This window comes from Pistacia vera, unplaced genomic scaffold, assembly GCF_008641045.1.
Source record: "Pistacia vera cultivar Batoury unplaced genomic scaffold, PisVer_v2 Contig87, whole genome shotgun sequence".
In the NCBI taxonomy this organism is placed as follows: Eukaryota; Viridiplantae; Streptophyta; class Magnoliopsida; order Sapindales; family Anacardiaceae; genus Pistacia; species Pistacia vera.
Genome location: NW_022196745.1, coordinates 447,843 through 469,602, shown reverse-complemented (window position 1 = coordinate 469,602; position 21,760 = coordinate 447,843). Strand labels below are relative to the sequence as shown.

The 21,760-nt window shown below is 36.9% G+C and overlaps 1 protein-coding gene across 1 annotated transcript; it reads left to right on the top strand.

The window, feature by feature from the left end:
• Positions 1 to 1,675: 1,675 nt before the first annotated feature.
• On the top strand, positions 1,676 to 5,423 carry LOC116119020 (leucine-rich repeat receptor-like tyrosine-protein kinase PXC3). The gene is made up of 2 exons (XM_031404978.1): positions 1,676 to 4,593; positions 4,674 to 5,423. Exons 1-2 carry the CDS (start codon positions 2,250 to 2,252, stop codon positions 4,997 to 4,999), a joined length of 2,670 nt encoding a protein of 889 aa, XP_031260838.1. The 5' UTR covers positions 1,676 to 2,249; the 3' UTR covers positions 5,000 to 5,423.
• Positions 5,424 to 21,760: the final 16,337 nt, after the last annotated feature.

Sequence of the window (21,760 nt, the reverse complement as noted above, 5' to 3'; positions counted from 1 at the left end):
CTTTCCCAATATGTTCTTATAGATTATATTAAACTTTAATTAAAACTATCTTGTGGTTGGAGGATAAGCTTTCTACTTTATGCATCCAATTCTAGGGCGTTTTGGGAACCATCAACCTCTTATTTCTGTGTCTTCTATTAGTTACAGAATGGGTAATATTTATTTTTCTTATATTTTTTTTTTTTTTAAAGAAATTTAATTTATGAAATGACCATTAAATTTAGAGCTTAGTTTTCTTTGTTTTTCACGTGACATAAGGGCAAGTTTATATAAAGATAGTCGACAATGGTGACCATAAATAGTAATTTGTCCGAAATTTGAAGATAAAACCAGCATATATCTAATCGTCTTGCTGTTTTGTTGATTAGACCAATTTATTTGCTGAGAAAAGGGACCCCTTTAATCAGGCAGTCTAAAAAGGGAGACCCCAGAAGTTCTACAATTTAACAACCGGATTTGAAATTGAATATATGTTATGCATGTGCAGTTTAGTACATGTATAGGCTACTAAACAATATAATATATTTGATACCAAAAAATTTCTGATATATACTGCTTGTATTTATAAAATAAAATTAGTTGGTTATATCATCAATTATACAATTATGATCCATTTTGCATTTGATGTAGTTTTGTTTTGTTTTTAATTAATGTTATATATGTGTTAGTTTGCACACAGATATGTCTATAAAATTTAAAGGGCACATTATATGAGACATGTATTGAAATTACTCATCAACTTAAATATGAAAAATATTCAATAAAACAAAAGAGTTGTCTTGAATTATGTTGATCTTTGTTACATAGAGGTGGAAATTATTTGTACCCAAAAAACAACTAAAACAACCAAATTTGAAATAGATTTTTATTTCAAGTATTTTTATAATTCCAACTAATCAACATATAAATACTTAATTCAATAGGAGATATCTTGAAAATTTGTACCCAAATCACTTGAAAACTTCAACATATAGGTGCATTCCTTCTCTGTAATACACCAAATTGTAGAAACTTTTATCATGCAACTACGTCTTAACAAAGTAATAAAATAGCAATGGAATGAGATTTTTATCACTTACCATATATTATTAGAGTCTTTTATTAAGGTTATAATGATTTTTACAAATAAAAATTAATTTACTTGATTTTAAATATGGAATTTCATTTATTAGTTATCATATATATAATAAATTGACCCATAAATAAAATGTCTACTATGAATGATACACCACATGTTACACAAAACGTAAAGATAATACCCCACATGGATGGAATCCTAGGTTTTTGTTTTTTATCTCCATTGAAGGATAAATTATTATCAATATTTTATTTATTTTATTTTTAATTTTGGAAACAAAAACACAGAAAATAATTTGATTTAAAAGTGAAGCTCTTAATAATGGTTAGGTAAATATATTAAAGACATTAATAAACCTGTAACTTACAAAAATGGGAAAACATAAAGATTGAGTAGGTAGAATGTAGTAAACTTATTATTTGTACCAAAAATGTGGGGGCGTAGTTGAATGGTATGAAGAATATAAGGTATTGTTGAGAGTATTATTTATGGCAGTATACTTTGCAGTTTGATTGAGTAGAGTGCAGAAAGAGAAAGAACGAGAGAGGGAGTTGTTTTATGCAGTAAATGGAGTGAGTTCATTCATTCACTCATCACTGCTCTTTTCTCGTGAAAAAGCCTTACAAAGCCAGAATTCCCTCTCTTTGCTTGCAGACCCACAAATCTAGCTCTCTTTCAAAACACCTGTACCACAACACAACTCAACTCTACTTACTCACTCACATTGCCCTTCCTCTGCCTCCTCCAATCATGTTTTGCCACCATCAAATGATGCTCGATTCATTCGCCTTTCATCTTGTAACCCATCTTCTTTACTGCAGTTAAGGTTCTTTTGTTTGTTTGTTCTTGTTTTTTCCTCCTCCATTCTGTTCCTTTCTTGTGGGCATTTTGTTTCTTGTCATAATCTTTCATGGGTTGCCTTTTTTCTATCAAATTAACGGATTCTTTTGCTATTCAATGCCTGGTTTTGCTGGAAAAAGTTCAGAGATTTGGATGCCTTCTCTGTTAGTAATCCTTCTCTGTATCCCTCTGAATGTTTATTGAAGTGGGTTGTATGGAGTTTTGAGGGAAAAAAAAAAAAAGGAAGATTTGCTGGTGTTGTTGCAACATAAAAATTGGGTTCTTGCATTGAAGAAGTGGAAGTGTAACCCCAGCTATAAAAGAGAATCCAATGATGGGATTTTTTTGCTGCTTGTTTCTTTTGGTAGTTGGAGTTTCATCAAAATCTCAGGTTGTGGGTGGTGAGGTAAATGATGGAGCTACATTGCTGTCTATCAACAGAGAGCTTGATGTGCCTGGTTGGGGTGTCAACAATACAGATTACTGCAATTGGACTGGCATTCACTGTGACTTGAACCAATCATTTGTTGTAAGGCTTGATCTTTCCCGGCTTCAGCTTCGAGGTAATGTCACGTTAATTTCTGAGCTTAAAGCATTGAGAAGACTTGATCTTTCTAGTAATAATTTTTATGGACCTATTCCTTCATCTTTTGGGAACTTATCTGAGCTTGAATTTCTTGATTTGTCATTGAATAAATTTGGAGGTTTCATTCCTAGAGAAATGGGTAGACTCAGAAACCTTAGATATTTGAATCTGTCCAATAATATGCTTTTGGGAGAGATACCTGATGAGCTTAAGAGTCTAAAAAAGTTGGACGATTTTCAAATTTCTACTAATAAGTTGAATGGTTCTATTCCTTATTGGGTTGGAAATTTGACCAATTTGAGAGTGTTCACAGCCTATGAGAATCAGTTAGTTGGTGAAGTTCCCGATAATCTAGGCTCGGTTTCTGAACTTACATTATTGAACCTTCATTCCAACCAGCTGGAAGGGTCAATACCAACGAGCATTTTTGCTTTGGGGAAGCTTGAAGTATTGGTTCTCACTCAGAACAAATTTAGTGGTGATATTCCTGAATCGATTGGAAACTGCAAAGGCCTTTCTAGTGTCCGAATTGGGAATAATGATCTTGTAGGAGTTATTCCCAAGGCTATTGGAAATGTCAGCGGCCTCACATACTTTGAAGTGGACAATAACCATCTCTCCGGTGATATTGTCTCAGAGTTTGCTCAGTGTTCTAATCTCACTCTCCTAAATTTGGCTTCAAATGGCTTTACTGGAGTGATTCCTCCAGCGCTTGGACAACTAATGAATCTGCAGGAGCTGATTCTTTCTGGCAACAGCTTGTTTGGTGATATTCCAAATTCTATTCTTGCATGCAAGAATCTTAACAAGCTTGATTTAAGCAATAACAGATTCAATGGAACTATACCCAGTGAAATCTGCAACATGTCAAGATTGCAGTACTTGTTATTGGATCAGAATTCAATCAAGGGGGAGATACCTCATGAGATTGGAAATTGTGTGAAACTGCTTGAATTGCAAATGGGTAGTAACTACTTGACTGGAAGCATCCCTTCTGAGATTGGTCATATCAGGAACTTGCAGATAGCCTTAAATTTGAGCTTCAATCACCTCCATGGACCACTGCCTCCCGAATTAGGGAAGCTCGACAAGCTGGTTTCTTTGGATGTCTCTAATAATCAGCTTTCTGGTAATATTCCACCTGCACTTAAAGGCATGTTGAGCTTGATAGAGGTTAATTTTTCAAATAATCTGCTCACCGGCCCAGTTCCCAGCTTTGTACCATTCCAAAAGAGCCCAAATTCCAGCTTTTTTGGAAATAAAGGTCTCTGTGGAGATCCATTGAGCTTTCCATGTGGAAATATCAACAACCCTGATGGTAAGAATTACCACCACAGGGTTTCTTACCGGATCATACTAGCTGTTATCGGCTCTGGTCTGGCCGTCTTTATATCAGTAACTATAGTTGTTTTACTGTTTATGATGAGGGAGAGGCAGGAGAAAGCTTCCAAAACTGCTGGGATTGTGGATGGTGCAGCCAGTAATCAACCAACAATAATAGCAGGGAATGTCTTTGTTGAGAATCTCAAACAGGCAATAGATCTTGATGCGGTTGTTAAAGCGACATTGAAGGAATCAAATAAGCTCAACTGTGGGACTTTCAGTACAGTTTACAAGGCAATTATGCCTTCCGGATTGATTCTGTCTGTGAAGAGACTGAAATCCATGGACAGAACTATAATTCATCACCAAAGTAAGATGATTAGAGAGCTTGAAAGGCTGAGCAAGCTGTGTCATGAAAATTTAGTGCGGCCAATTGGATTTGTAATTTATGAAGATGTTGCTCTTTTGCTGCATCATTATTTCCCGAATGGGACACTAGCGCAACTTCTTCATGAGTCTACAAAGCAATCTGAGTATCGACCTGACTGGCCAACAAGACTTTCCATTGCCACTGGTGTAGCAGAAGGGCTGGCATTCCTTCATCATGTGGCAATTATCCACCTCGATATCTCCTCTGGTAATGTACTTTTGGATGCTGACTTCAAGCCTCTGGTTGGGGAGATTGAAATATCAAAGCTCTTAGATCCTTCCAAAGGCACTGCAAGTATCAGCGCTGTTGCTGGTTCCTTTGGCTATATTCCCCCAGGTATATTTTAGTATATTGTTTGAGCTTCCTCTATGGCTTCCTGTCTCAGATTTATTCTTGCTCACATTCTTGCATTTCAGAATACGCATATACAATGCAAGTCACGGCACCAGGAAATGTTTATAGCTATGGGGTTGTTTTGCTCGAGATCCTAACAACACGACTACCAGTTGATGAGGAGTTTGGTGAAGGGGTGGATTTGGTGAAATGGGTTCATGGTGCTCCTTCAAGAGGCGAAACCCCAGAGCAGATATTGGATGCCAGGCTTAGTACAGTTTCTTTTGGTTGGAGAAAAGAAATGCTTGCAGCTCTGAAGGTAGCTTTACTCTGCACTGACAGCACACCAGCAAAGCGACCAAAAATGAAGAAAGTTGTAGAAATGCTTCAAGAAATAAAGCAAAACTGATGGGGGCCTTATCTTAATATTCTGCAGTCTGAACCCGACAGGAAATCTTCATACGAAGCTATGGAGTCATGAACATAAATATTCAACTCATTTTTGAAATTTCTGCTTGCATGAAGAAGGGAGGAGTCCATATATTTTGGTCAACCAGAGAAGCGATCTTGGATTATCCTTCTGCTTATTGCGATGAACAAATGATTCAAGAGAAATGAGAGCTTGTAATCTATTTGAGTTGTAAACAGAATAGGTTGTTGGTTATTGTAATGAGGGTGCTTGAATAGGAAAGCAGTACTCTTAAGTTTATGTTGCATATTAGGCATAAAGTTGTAATGTTCAAGTTTCTGATTTTGAAATTTTCTATCAGAAATGCATGTCCAAAAACAATCAATTACAAATTATCTCTGAATCAAGTTCTGTTCTTTCACTAGAATAGTAACATGTCAAGTTCTTCCCTGCTGATTATACATGAGCATATTTAGTATAAACTTTGTATTGTATTAACTAATACAATGACAAATATTTAATACAAAGTAAAACATGTGAGCTATACAGTGAATTATAAGAAGATCAAACCATTTCAAACTTGACACCTAGAGATCATAATCCCATATACAGTGGCACCTCGCCAACAACTGTCAAACTTACAAAAGAATATGGAGATTGGATAGCAATGGCCAGCAAGTAACAGAGGTTATATAAGACAATAGTTAGGCAGGCAGTGGAAACAAGACCTAAAGTTAACATTATATTGAACAACATAAAACTGTTGATTTACATGATACTACTTCCTAGACAAACTAGCTCTCGATCACCAAAAGAAAAATTAGTAACATTCTGAAAATTTGTACCAATCAGAAATATGATCACTTCGAGAACTTATAATGCACATTTCATTAGGATGCAGCAAACAAGTCTCCACCACAATACATTTGCTAAAGATGATGAGGCATACTAGGCAGCTGACCCATGAGGTTAGGCATTCCTTCCAGTATTTCAGTCTCTTCTTGTTGTTCCTCTTCAGATTTTTACCCTGTGTAGTTCACAGATAACCCAATTCAACTACCAAGAGCGAGAAACAAAGATCCAGATGAATATGAATTACTCGCAAAACATCATTAACAATGTAAACATCAATGAAGAACCAAAAAATCTCCAAACAAATTTTCCAGAAATTTTGGATGAATTGCGATGTCTGGTTTGAGAGAATGTATGAGAGAAAAGAAGAAAGTGAGAGGAAAATGAACTATTTTCATTAATTGTGTTGGAGAGAGTACAAATGTTATATGACTTTCCCTTTTTATAGGCATATTTTGGGGGGGAAACCGTCCATTTGCTGGCTGTCTACGGCTGTCATATTACTTCTTCTGTAACCTGATTTATGTTTATTTGTATATCCATCCCCTGTCTTTCATCATCTTCAGTATTGTCTTCCTCTGCATCTATTGAAGAATTGTTCCTTCAATTTTATTGTTCCTACACCAGTCCTAACTTTTTAATCCTTGTCATATTACTTCTTCTGTAACCTTTTTCTACATCCTTTGTATGTCCATCTTCTGTATTCTCTTCCTCTACATCAGTGATCCGTTAAAGAATTCTACCTTCAATTTTGTTGTTTCTACACCTTCCTAGCATCAGGATTCACTACTGAAATTGAAGCTCTATTAGGATTTAGAATATACTTGTTTAATGAGCCAATCAGTCTTCTACACATCTTTGGCTCCTCTTGAAGATAGACTAGTTTATCTTTTATACCTAATTGGATTCTCCTTTTTCCCAACTGGTTTAGGTGGACTCCTTATCTTCCAGAATCCATCCTTAACATCTATTAGGACAATTGCCCTTTGGATACCTTTGATCATTTTGAGCAAATAAGTACATAACAGGTTCTTTGTACCTTATTTGTTATACATTATTTACACAAGAATCCCTTTGTTAAGATTGATTGTCTAGCAAATGAACATGACACTCTTAGGCATGTTATAAAGCATGAAGTAATCACCCCCAAGTGACATTAGAACGTCTGGCAGATGAATTCATGGAGCGGGTTAAACGTCAGAAGTCCATGCGTAAAGCCTAAAGGCTCTAAATGAGCATGTCTCTTTCAAACGGCCATAACTTTTGATCCGGAAAGAGTTACGAGGCCTGTAAGATACCATTGGAAAACTTATTTCGAGCCCGTTGACGGAGGGACTGGCTTCAGCTGGTTGAAGGTCCATTTCGAGGTCAAAATCCACCATTTTGGCGTGTTTCAAGGCTATTTTGGTTGTTTGCGCATTTTTTCCTACTTTATTTCGGGTTTTCTTGTTTTAATTAATTTAGTTTTTGTTTCCTTTTGTTATTAGAAGTCTTGTTAGGGTTGGTTGTCACCCTATATAAACTTATTTTTTGTTTTGGATGAATTCAATATATTATTCAGATTTTACTTCAGATTTTAAGGCTTAAGTTTCTAAATTGAGACTTGTCTATCAACCATAAAAGCATAGTTGAGTGCTAGCCTTATGTTATCATGCTAACTCACTGCGTCACCAAGTCCTCAACAAAAACAAGCAAAGAAGACAAACCATAAAGTTGTTGAGGAGGACATCCTTGATCTTGGGCCATGGCAAAGGCATGTCTAACACTTTGTTGTTGAGGTTATGTCTCAGCAACTCTCCATCAGTTGGATGAAATTGGTATCCTGGTCGAAACTTATTTAAGTATTGTTGCATATTTGGCAGCTCATTTAGGTTGATGTTCCTTCATCTTACTCTTGCTCCATTTCAGAGTTTTCCCTTTTTTATACACCTTATGGATGATCCAATCATCTAACTACACAAGAGAGTGAGAAACAGAGACCAGTATAAATTACTCATCAAATAGTTTAATATTTAATTTCTCCCTAACTTTTCATTTTAGCAACTTTCAAAAACACTTTCAGCTATATATGTGCTTTATGAATTCTATTGGTCCTTTGAAATGAAGAAAATAAATCAGATTTACCTTCTGATCATGAGGATTTGCAGTTGAAGTTAAAGGTCTCTTAGGATTCAGTCTTTTATGGAAATAGTAATAATAATTATTATTATATACTATTTTATATACCTCCTATTTTACTTTTTATCTTGATAATTTGTTAATATTAATAATATATTACTAATTATAATTATAATTATTGTTTAATTATATATTTTGCAAATTCTTTTACAAATTATTATTATCAAATAAATTGTTCTATAAAATTACTAAAATGATTTATTTAGGTAAATACTTATAAAATTCTTAATTAAAAATAAATATAATTTAATACGATATGAAATATAACTAATATTATGTTTGGTATAGTATTAAATTGAAAAATGAAATATCAAATAGTGCATTTGTTGTATCATCATTTCTAAAAGATGTGTCTTCTTAGTATGAGGATTCCTAGTTGAAGTTAAATCCCTATTAGGATTTATTGGATGGGAAAATGATAGAGTTACCGAAAAGTTTACACCGAATTTGTGCACCAAATGACGTGGCAAAATCCTGACCGTTGATTAATATTAACTGATAATAAATCAACGGTCAGGATTGTGCCACGTCATTCGGTGCACACCTGTCGGTAACTGTAGCATTACTCTATTGGATGATAGCATTACTTTCAGCAGCTGGTTTGACAAGATTTGTAAATATTTTCTTTCTTATTTAGGCTTCATTTAGGAGCGTTAGTTTTGGGAGTTATTTCCTTGTATAGATTTTTTCTATTGTTATCAGATTTATTGAGCTGTAAATCTTGTATATATTCCTGTTGAGATCAGTAATGAAGACAGAAAATGATTTCATCAGATTTGTTCATGGTATCAGAGCCATGGGTGATGAAGACAAGAAAGATGTAGGGACTTCTGGTTTAGACAAGAAAACACAGAACCTCTACTCACTAAACCCGAATGATAATCCTGGAAACATAATCATTGAAGTTCAATTGAAGGGTGAGAATTACGATGAATGGGCACGGGCAGTACGAACCGCTCTGCGAGCCAAAAAGAAATATGGGTTTGTCAATGGAACTGTCAAGCAACCGGAAGATAATTCGTTGGAACTTGAAGATTGGTGGACAGTTAACTCTATGCTTGTGTCTTGGGTGTTCAATACCATCGAGCCTTCGATTCGTTCGACAATATCTTATATGGAGAATGTGAAAGATTTGTGGGAGGATATTAGGCAGCGATTCTCCATTGGAAATGGTCCTCGAGTGCAGCAGTTAAGATCTGATCTGGTGAATTGTAAGCAAGATGGGCAGGCTGTGATTACTTATTATGGAAGACTCAAAGCTTTGTGGGATGAATTGAACAACTATGATCAAATACCAATGTGTACTTGTACTGGGTGTAAATGCAATCTCACCGCTAAGCTCGAAAGGAAACGCGAAGAAGAGAGAGTTCATCAGTTTTTGATGGGTTTAGATGAAGAAGGATATGGAACAGTGCGTTCAACTATTCTAATCACAGAACCATTGCCTAACCTGAATCGGGCATATGCCATGGTTATTCAACAGGAACGGGTGAGAACCATGACACGAACAAGAGAGGAAAGAAGCAGTCCCATGAGTTTTGCTGTTCGAAACAGTTGGTCCTAATTCAGGGGGGGACAAAGACAAATCTGTGATTGTTCTAATTGCAACAGAGAGGGACATGATGCTGATAACTGTTTCCGGCTCATAGGTATCCTGAATGGTGGGGAAATAGCCCACCACAGCGTCACTGGACGAGGTGGTGGACGAAAGCGTGGTACTGCAAATGCGTAACAAGCCAGGAATTCCCAAGCAAACGCACCTCAAGCATCCAGTGTTGACGTGGGCGAGGAGCAGGATCCGACTCTAATAGAAAAGGACTTAGTGGTTTGAATGATGACATGGGCTCCTTGCTTGGGTTATTAAGCTCACATAAGAATAGTGGTAATGAGAGATTGACAGGTAAGGGAAGACTACTTCTTGGATTATTGACTTAGGCGCCACCCATCACATGATAGGAACTTATTCATGCCTGAGTGAGTGAGAGATTTGTGCCATGTTCAGTCGTTTTGCCTAATGGAATGAGACCATGGTTGAAAGAAGGAACTGTGTTTCTTGGAGAGCACTGATATTGAGACATGTTCTTTTGTGCCCAATTTAAAATGCAATTTGATTTCGGTGTCTCAACTTCTTGATGATTCAGATTTGGTTATGCAAATCACTAACAAAATTTGTGCTATAGATACCGAACTTCGAGGAAGCTGATTGGAGCAGGTGAACGATGCGAAGGTTTTATTTTTTCAAAGGAGTGGCTTCGCGCATGCATACAGGCCAAGGGTGTTGGATCTTCTGAACCCTGGCACATGAATGGGACATCCGTCTTTTAAGGTGTTAGAAATAATTCCTAAGTTGGTAGTTTAGGAATAATAATAAGGCATGTGATATTTGTTTTAGAGCGAAACAAACAAGAGAAACTTTTCCTTATAGTGATATTAAGCCAAGAATGTTTTGAATTGATACATGTGTTTTATGGGGACCCTATAGAGTCCCAGCTGCTTGTGGATCTTTTTTTTAACAATTATTGATGATTTTTCTTGTGCTGTATGGATATTTTTGTTAATAAGAAAATTGAAGTTGCTTGTGTTTTTAAAAGATTTGTTGCAATGATCAACGACAATTTAGAAAGATGCGAAAGTTGTTAGAAGTGACAATGAAGTGAGTTCTGTGTCTCGAGAATATTTCGATGAGCATGAGATATTGCATCAACATCTTGTGTAGGGACACCTCACACAAATGGGCGAGTGGAAAGAAAGCACGTCACTTCTTAATGTGCAAGAGATTGCGTTTTCAAGTAAGTCTACCTATTGAATTTTGGGGAGAATATGTTCTTACAGTAGGATATTTGATCAATAGAACACTCTACTGTTGTTAGATGGTAAGTCTCCTTATGAAGTTCTCTGGGACAGCACCTTCCTATAACCATATTCGAATTTTTGGATGCTTGTCATATGCACATAATTTAAACAGGACAAAGATAAATTTGCAAGTAGAAGTCGAAGTGTGGTGTTTGTTGGATATCCGTTTGGAAAGAAAGGATGGAGATTGTATGACTTAGAGATCATGAGTATTTGTGTTTGAGAGATGTTGTTTTTATTGAAACAGAATTTCCATATACAATTAAGCATATTTCAGATAATGAAGTGGCTAAAACCGTAGAAGAAAATGGAATCAAGATGACGTAGATGACACATGTACAGATGCGAAGGAAAATGGTGAGGTGAATCATGATGATGAAGAAGCACCTGTAGCTGATTAGTGCATGGAGGAAATATTGCAGAAGAGAACGAAGATGTCGAAGAACCACTCATAGGGGACAAAAGTGAAGCAACCTTCTGTTCGTTTGAGGACTATGTGACTATACCATCAAAGTAAACCCTTCAACGTGTTCATCACTTCAATCTGCTTCCTTAGGTACACCTTATCCTTTGGCACATTATGTGAATTTTGTTTCTATACAACATAGGTCCTTCTTGGCAGCAATTTCTACAGGACATGAACCTGGTACCTACAGAAGCAGTCAGATGAAATTGGAAGGAAGCAATGAGAAAGGATACAAGCCTTAGAAGACAATGGTACATGGACTGTTGAAAACTTGCCACCAGGAAAGAAAGCAATTGGAAGCAAGTGGGTCTAAAGATAAAATATAACTCTGATGGAGGGATCGAAAGGTATAACACGATTAGTGATACTTGGGAATAATCAGTTGAAGGCATTGATTATCACGAAACATTCGCACCATAGCAAAGATGGTAACTGTCCACTTTGCTCGCTGTTGCAACTGCAAAAAATGGGAACTTCATCAAATGTGTTCAAAATGCTTTCTTGCATGGTGACCAGATGAGGAGGTGTACATGAGACCGCCGCCTAGTTTTGTTTCTCAAACACCAGGAAAAGTTTGTAGACTTCGAAAGTCTTATATGGATTGCGACAAGCGCCTAGGCGTTGGTTTGCAAAATTGGCAGCTTCTCGAGGTTTATGGGTTTAAACAATCATGTTCAGATTATTCACTGTTTGCTTTTCATGACAAATCTGTTCATTTGAGTGCTTGTTTATGTTGATGACTCATTATCTCGGGTAATGAGGAATGGCGATACAAAAGTTCAAGAATTATTGAACCGTGTTTTCATATGAAAGATTTGGGCAAGTTGAAATTTCTTGGGCATTGAAGTGGCAAGAAATTCAAGTGCATCTTCCTATAACGCAAGTACACATTGGATGTGATATCTGAAGTTGGATTGTTAGGAGCCAAGCCTGCTGAACTCCTTTGAACAAAATCACAAGTTGGCATTACAAATAGCGCAGTATGAATGCCCCAGCGCAGTATAGACGGCTTGTAGACGACTTCTTTATTTGCACAATCCACCGCCCTGAGTTATCTTATTGTATGCTACCCTTGCACATTTGCAGCGCCGAAGAGAGAGCATTGGAAGCAGCCTTAAGAGTGGTGCGTTATTTGAAAGGCCATCCAGGTCAAGGAATCTTTTGCGACTGATTGTGATTTGAAACTCTATGCGTATTGTGACTCTACTGGCTAGTTGTCCTTTAACAAGACGCTCTTTGACAGTACTTTGTTTTTCTAGGAAATTCGCCCATATCATGGAAATCTAAAAGCGCAACAGTATCTCGCTCCTCCGCTAAGGCCGAATACCGGTCTATGACCACCGCAGCTTGTACTAAAATGGCTAAAAGGTTTATTGAGTTTTCTTGGAGTTGAGCACGATGGTTCAATGCTTTTGTACTGTGACAGTCAATCAGCTTTACACATGGCACTAACCCAGTTTACCATGACGTACGAAACATATCAAGGTAGATTGTCATTTATTCGTGATGAATACACGCCGATGTAACAACTGCGTTAAGCTAATACAATGCATGCATTAACAATGAAAATTGGGCCCAAAAAACTTTCTTTTCATTATAATCATATGTCTTTTATACACAAAGAGTACTGTTTACAAAAAGTCATTTTAAAAGACAAAACAGGGGAAACAGTGTAGCTATTGCTCCTCGCTTGCCGACACCCCTCCGACTGCATCAACACCTAGATCCTGCATCCACAAAGGAAAAATAACGGGGTGAGCACAAATAATGCTCAGTAAGTAAAACCCTCTATTGTCTGTCCCCGTATTGTTTACTCTTAATCTTTCATTACACTATTTCTGTTTCTACTAAACGTCATGGCCTCATCTTACCGGGTTACGGCCGTGGCGTTCCACAGCACCATCTCACTCTCCATGACTATCGAGTGGAATTCATACAGTACCAACCTTCTTAGTGACTACCGAGTGGGGATCACGAAGCACCTACCCGGTTTTCGTAACTATCGGTGGAGACCACCACACCTACCCGTTCCTCAACTTTCAGGTAACGATCACAAGCATTACCCCTCTCTAATCACTGTCGGTTGATGATCACAAAGCATCACCACTTCTTAAATGTCGGATGATGATCACAAAGCATCAACCGCTTATCTAAACTAACCGGTGGTGGTCACAAAGCATCCACCCGTTTCTAATACTTATCGGTGACGATCACAAAGCATCAACCCATCTCTAATGGCTATTCGGGTGGTGATCACAAAGCATCAACCCGATTCTTATAACTGTGGTGATGATCACAAACATCAACCCATTTCCACTACTCTTCTCATTCACTCTGTTCTAGCATTTTTCATTCTCTCTACCTTAGAGTAGTTGCATCCACCAAGTTCTCTACTCATAGAGTAATTACATACACAAAGTTTCCTACTCTTTGTTAGGTCACTTTTCAATGCACAATTAGTGCCTATGAATGGTTCATCTCCACTAATGCACTTATGAAATGCCAACATGCAATGTTGCAGAATTAAGGTTCACTACTCATACTCAAACCTCTATTAGGCATTTCATCAAACACTCAAGTGCATTATAAAACTCTACTATAGCAATGATTCTAAATCTTTCTCTAACCATCCAAATGGGGAGAAACCCCCTCACATAGCCACATAACCTGCCAAAGAAAGACACTTCCAAAAAGGGTTCCACAATACCCCTTCAATTCCTCTCAACTACCTTTCCAACCCACAACTCACTTCTTTATTTGAAAGGCAAACAATCACAAAGCACTAGAAATCTCTATTTAAGCCTCAATAACATGACATTAACAGTATATAACACACATACATAAGTGCTATCAAAACCCTAATCAAGAAAATTCCCAAATCTCAACTTGGGTTGGGGTTTACTTACCTGTTTTATGAGAGACTTCACTAACCTTCCTTTCACTTGGTTTGCTTGACTTTTTCTCTACTCTTAAACCAAAGAACAAAAACCCTCATATTCTATATACAAACAAAACTCACAAGACTTCACAACCAAAGCAAGAATCCTTACCTTAGGATGCCTTAGGTTGATTTTCTACCTCAAATCACTCCAAAAACCCTTTAAAACTCCTTGATCAAAAGAAAGAGAAAGTGAGAGGAAGCAAGAGGGAAAGTGGCGTTGAGAAGAGAATGAGGGGTTTGCAATGTCCTATATTTTAATGAAATTTATCACACATTCCCATTTGCCCTTACTCTTCTTTGGGAATTCTATATATATCCTTTGATTCATTACAAACACACCTCCTATCAACATATTCTCCATGAAAAATCCTTACATTTTACTCCCCACTTTTCCTGCTAATTAGGGGTAGAATGGTCAAATTGCCCTTAGGGAAGAAAATATCTAAAACTTAACAAACATCTGGGTCGGCCTGTCGCCGCAGCGAGGAGCTTCTGTCGCCGGGGCGAAACTGCCAGCATGTTTCCCCGGCTTCAACACCTCTTCGCCACGGCGAAGCTTGGCACACTGAACCTTCTATTTTCAACCAATTTCAGGGCAAGTATTCAACACAACACTCAATCAAAGGTCAACCAAACAATATTACCAGAAACCAACTCAATAAGAGCAAAGAAGAAACAATAACTACTTACCTCAAGTGGGGCGTTACAGCCGAAACATTCAAGTGAAATAGTGCATACTTCTATGCAACCACGGACATTTTGACGAAAGCTTTAGACCCACTCATTTGATTTTCTTCTTGCAAGTTGGCATTCAAAATCCCCATGCTCCAACTTGAGGGGGGTATTGGATTAGCATTACTTTCAGCAGCGTGTTTGACAAGATTTGTAAATATTTTCTTTCTTATTAGGCTTCATTGGGAGCATTAGTTTTGGGAGTTATTTCCTTGTATAGATTTTTTCTACTTTTATCAGATTTATTGAGCTGTAAATCTGTTATAATTCTGTTGAGATCAGTTGAAGACAAAACGATTTCCATCATTGTTCAGGATTCATGTAAATTCATTCACGCAAATCAGTCTTTTGTGCAATAGTGACCTACTTATCCTCTTTACACCTAGTACCTCACCGCCTCTCTAGGTTCTTTGTGAATATATATGTTATTGTTATTACTCAATATCAATTTGTCAAATTACTGTCTATCAAATCAAATTCTTAGTTGCTTCATCTACAAAAATATATCAAAGTAGATTCCTAAAGACTCTTGTAGATTCTTCATTTGCTTCTCTTTAGTATATAAGTAGTGTTTTAGTTAGTTTGTTCAAGAACTATTCCAAGTAGTCAAACTTTGTTAAAAAAAAAAAATTGCATTTGAGGGGCAATAGAACGCCGGAATACATTTCAGATAAATGAACAGAACACTCTTAATCATTTAGAAGCACTACAATCACCTTAAGAGGCATACAAATAAATGAAAGAGATAACATCAAGATCCTCAAACAATTCAACTATGATATAATGATGAAGTAAAAAAAAAAAAAAAAAAAAAAAGAACAGAAGAACGACCAGTAGTTGATATGGACTGAAATTATTGTCCTCAACACCTTTCATCTTGTTCATAGCAAAGAAGAAAAGAGTTGTGAATAATTTTTTTGTGTGTCATTTAATGAGAATTTACAAACTATATATTATATAAATAGAAATGCAAGTGTGAAAGCTAATCCTAATAATTACAACTGATTATAATAGTAAATATCCCATTGATTGGACAATAAACAGGTAATTAATAAAATCCTCGGAATGGTCAAGTATCATTAAAGGATCTTTCCTTTAATATTCTCCCTCAAGTTGGAGCATAGATGTCAAGAGCACTTAACTTGTGAAGAAGCAAGTGAAATGAGACTTGACCCAAACCTTTAGTGAAAATATTTGCAATTTGGTCTTCACTTGCCACTTAAGCAGTTTTATTTTATCCTTTGTCAATCGCTCACAAAAGATGTGACAATCAATCTCTATGCGTTTGGTTTTCTCATGGAAGACTGGATTTGCGGCAATGTGCATGGCCACTTGGTTGTCACAAACTAAAGTCGTTGGTTGAGAATGGTCAATACGTAGATCCCATAATAATTGTCTTGGCCAAGTCAACTCGCAACTAATAAAGGCCATGGACATGTATTCGACTTTGGCTGAAGATCTGGATATCGTGGTTTGTTTCTTGCTTTTCCAAGAGATAAAGAGCTTTACCCAAGAATACACAATAACTAGACATTGATCTCCGTGTGGTAATGTATCCTTCCCAATCTGCATCACAGTAGCCTATTATGCCAAAACATTGTCGGAAGGGAATAAAAGTCTTTGTCCTAGAGAATTTCTAAATAAAGAAGTACCTCATGAATTGCATCCAAGTGAGGTCGTCTAGGCTCTTGTATAAATTGGCTAAGTGTATTAATTGAAAAAGCAATTTCAGGCCTTGTGATAGTTAACTAGTAATGAGTAAGATCTTTCAATAAGTTACCCTTAGTGGGTTCTAGCTTCAAGTTTTGCTCCGCAGGTAACTTAGCAGGTTTTGCACCAAGTAGACTTGCTTCTTGGAGAATGTCAAGTGTATACTTCCTCTAATTGATGGAGATTCTAGTTTTAGACCGAGCCACCTCAGCACCAAGAAAGTACTTCAAAGAACCAAGATCTTTCAATTTGAAGCAAGAACCAAGAAACCTTTTGACATCATCAATTGCATTGTCATCATTTCCTGTAATAATCATGTCATCAACATATAACAAGATGGCTGTAAAAGAATCCTCAGTACTTTGGTGCAAAAAGAATATCCAACCAAAGATTGTTTGAAGACAAAGTTAATAATGGCAGAGAGAAAATTGTTGAACCATGAACAGGAAGCTTGCTTGAGGTTGTAGAGAGACTTGTGAAGTCAACATACAAGTGCATGCCCCTGTCAACGAGAACCTAGCGAGGGTTGCATATAGACTTCTTCAGTAAGGTCCCCATGAAGAAACGTATTTTGGACATCCATTTGGTGTAATCTCCAACCACAAATCAAGGTAATAACAAGGAGGCGTCAAAGAGTAAAAGTTTGGCAATGGGCGCGAAAGTTTTAGTGTAATTAATTCCTTCGCATTGACTGAAGCCCTTTGCCACAAGTCGAGTTTTGTATTGTTCAACCAAACCATTAGAATTATACTTGATCTTATTTACCCACTTACAACCAATGAGTCGATGTCCTAGAGGAAGAGGAACCATAGATCAAGTGTTTTTTGCCTCAAGTGCTCAAAGTAGCCTATATAGCTTCAATCCACTTTGGGTCTTGACAAGCCTGCTCATATGTCTCTAGTTTGACCAAGTGAAATATAGTATTGATAAAGGTATGATGAGTAAGAAAAAGATTGTAATAAGACATATACCTTGACATTGGGTGGTGAGTACATGACTTAACCAGAAGCGATGAAGTCTAAACTGGCAAAGCATGGTTCATTTGGTAGTGAAGGAGGTGAGCGGGTGGTCGGCTTGGGCGAGAGAAAAGGCGAGTGGTAATGGTTTCTGCCTCTATTGAAGGTCTGGTCAACTGAAAGGACTATCTGGGTGATCGGTCTATGTCGTATCGAATGGAATTAGCATCTCAAATGCTCGGTTGTCGAGGTTTGGTCAACCGGCTTCGTCTATACTGGTTGGACTGAGCTCATTTTGTGGTAAAGTTGGATTGTTTTGAGTTTGATTTGGTGTATTAGGGTTTGGTAAAAATGTGGATGTCTCATTTATGGTTTCCAAGGGTAATGGAGGTATGGGAAGGTCATTTGGGTCGAAGTGTGGTATGGTGGAGTATGGAAAATTGTTTTCGTGGAAAATGACATATCAGGAGGTGAACATGGTTTTATCATTCAAGTCATAGACATAATAACCCTTTTGATTTGGTGGGTAACCTAAAAATAGACATTGTTGTACACGAGTGTCAAATTTGTGAGTGGTGGTAAGATTGGTGGCATAGCATAAGTATCCATAAACCCGAAGGTGAGAATATAAGGGTGGCCTTTTGTGAAATCACTCATATGGTGTTTTGTGAGACAATATTGGTAAGGGTAAGCAGTTTATAAGATAACAAGCGATTAAGATATGTTTTCCCAGAAACTTTAAGGGTAAATGAGCTTGAAAACAAAATGCATGAGCGAAATTTAATAGATGACAATGCTTGCACTCCACGACCTCATTTTGTTGAGGTCCCCCCCACCCCAATTTGAAAATCTTAATACCACAATTATAATAATTTCTAACCCAAGCAAAAAAAGTTCGTAAAATTGATTGAGTTTCAAATTTATGACGTATAAGATAAATAAGTGTAACAAGAAAAATATCTATTATTGTAAAAAATACAACGAGTTTCAGTATAGGAATGAATCTTATGAGGTTCCTAAATATCACTATGTAGTAAATCGAAAGGTATGGTACTAGAAATAGTACTTATTGGAAAAAAACAATCTAGTTTGCTTAGCTAAGGGACATATGTCACCAAAATCATGAGAAATAGGAGAGATTTCTAGGTTGTTTTTGGATAATACTTGGAGGGGATAAGATGAAGGATGCCTGAGACGTTGGTGCCAAAGGTTGGATGTGTGGTGAGTGTTAATTGCTAGGTGAGTACTCTGGTTCACCGAGTGATAGTAAAAACCATTGTTCTGCCTACACTTACCAATCATCTTCTTCGTAATTAAGTCCTGTACAACACAAAAGTCAGGATAAAATGTCATATTACAGCCAAAGGCTCGTGTGAGCTTGCAAATAGAAAGCAAGTTGACTTTAAATTTAGGAACATAAAGCACATTTTTAAGAATCATATCATTTGATAATTTCATAGTCCCAACTGAATCAATTCTAGTTTGCCCCCCATCAGGTAGTTCAACAAAATTATGTTTGGTATATGACCCATCAAGAGTTGGCTAAATTTTAGAGATATGCTCGGTTGCACCACTGTCCATTATCCAAGAGCTATTTAGGAGAAAGGCTAGATTTGTACCGGAGGTGTTAGCATAAGGTTGAGTATTACCGGTGTTGTTGCAAAGCAGGTCTATCAATTGTTCATGATCTTCCACAGTGAAATGAATCAACAACATTCGCCTTGTTCCCTTTAGGCTCTGTAATGGTAGTAGAACTATGAGCAGATGATTTTTTGCCTCTTGGTTGCACATCCTTGCCATGGTAGGCGTGATCAGGAGGAAATCCATGAATGTAAAAATATCGATCGATAATGTGACTTTTTATGCCGTAGTGGATACACTTTCTGCCAGGTTTGCTATGACAGATCGACAAGTTTTGGCTTTAGTAATTTTTCATGTGACCCATCGTTTCCTCGTTTCTTCTCCACTTCAATTTGTCTTTCCTATTGAAAGACGAGGGCGTGAGCTTTCCGGGTGTCTGGAAGAGGACTCATCATGAGAATAAAACCTCGAATGGTAGCAAAAGAATCATTTGATCCCATCAGGAACTACATGACTCTTTTATTCTCCTTTTCTTCTATAAGATTCTTGAGGCCTCCGCATTTACAGGTGGATAGAGCACAATAGGAGGCTAATTCATCCCATAAAGCCTTCAAGTTGGTGTAGTAGACAAAAACTAAGTTATGTCCTTATCAAAGCTCGATAATTTCTTGTCGAATTTGATAAATATGGATATTAAAACCTATCACGGAGGTCATTCCACATATCCACGGTCGTTTATATATAGATGACACTACCAGCCATATCAAAATGGATAGAGTTTAGGATCTAGGATAATACCATATAGTTGCAGCGTTCCCATAACAAGAATGGCATGTTAGTAGTTGGTGGTGCTCTGATCGATCCATTGATAAAAATGATCTTGTTCTTGGGGCTTAGGGCAATTTGCATAATGTGGCTCCATCTGCCATAGTTGTCTCCCTCAAAAAGCTTTGAAACAAGAAAAATTTCGAGATGATCCGAGAGATGTAGGAAAAGTGGGTCCAATGCATTGATGCACGTCTCTGTCTTGGTTGTATCTCCCATGGTCGTAGTGGAAATCCTCGTCGCGATTGTATGGAGCACGGTCGCATCGGAAATGTATTTAGAACCTTGCTTTGATACCATGTAAAAAATGATAATTGGGAGATGAAACGTTTGTGAATAACTTATGTGTGTCATCTTAATGAGAATTTACAAGACTATATTAGGACAATTGCAAGTGTGAAAGCAATAATCCTAATAATTACAATTGATTATAATTTATATATCTATATAATTCTTAAGCTCACCTTTGTTATTGATCGCCATGTGGATTCCACGTAAGATTCCACATTGGATGTCACATAGGATCTTAGGAGCTCTATTAATATATAATTGTCATGTAGGATTTCAGTTGCAGCTCTAGAATTGCTACTTATTAGTATAAATAGCACATATTTCTAGAATTGCTACTTATTAGTATAAATAGCACATATTAGGCATCCAAAGGTCTAATTAAAAGATATATAGATTCATGTTAGTCCCTTCATATTCACCTAAATATTAATAACAATTAAATAGTGGCATCCCAAAGGTCTCAAGAAAACTTTGTTTATATGTATAGATTCATGTTTGTCCTTCTTTGAGTCAAAGCATTGCTAAATATTGTTAGTTTTAATCTTCTTAATGACTTCTATGCAGGTATCAAGTGCGACTACTACCTTTGCTATGAGCTTCTCCTCATCCATCTCAATTGTAGAATATTACCTTTCGAAATGTTTTCCTGTCCCTTACGGTAAGCGACCCACTAGCAACCAAATTACACAATTATTTATACTTCTGTAATTTCTAAACATCAGAAAAAACACATTTGCAAAGAAACGCACAATGTAATTTGCATCTAGATGTTAGAACTATGGTTTATCTAATTTCAATTGATTTTTTACTTTCTTTGGCAGCTCTCTACTTTGTTGTTGTGGCTACCATTGCTGCTTTAATTGGGTAGCATATTGTGAGAAAATTGATTATTTTTTTGGGAAGGGCATCGCTTATCATCTTCATTTTAGCCTTTACCATATCTGTTAGTGCAATATCTTTAGGTTGGTGCTGATCTCCCTGTTGCCTGGCTTGATAATATTATTTTCATTCATATATCATTTTACTTGGACAAAGTTCGAAACTAATGTTTTCTTTTGTTGATAGGTGGGGTTGGCATATCAAACATGATCGAGAAGATCGAAGCTATTGCCTGGCTTGATAATATCATTTTCACTCAGATATCAATTTACTCGGACAAAGTTCGAAACTAATGTTTTCTTTTGTTGATAGGTGGGGTTGGCATATCAAACATGATCGAGAAGATTGAAGCGCATGACTACATGGGATTTGAGATATGGTGCGTAGATTGTAGTTTGTTGTAATCATTCTTCTAAGGCTGAATGGCTGTAGATTGTCATCATTGTCTTTCTAGCAATCTTCAAACTAACAATAGTGACCATTTTTTGAAGGGATTT

Bases quoted from the DNA above. Each gene is read 5' to 3' on its own strand.
- LOC116119020 (XM_031404978.1), top strand. From the start codon at position 2,250: ATGATGGGATTTTTTTGCTGCTTGTTTCTTTTGGTAGTTGGAGTTTCA. The intron at 4,594-4,673 runs GTATATTTTAGT...CTTGCATTTCAG, and splicing joins CTTTGGCTATATTCCCCCAG to AATACGCATATACAATGCAA.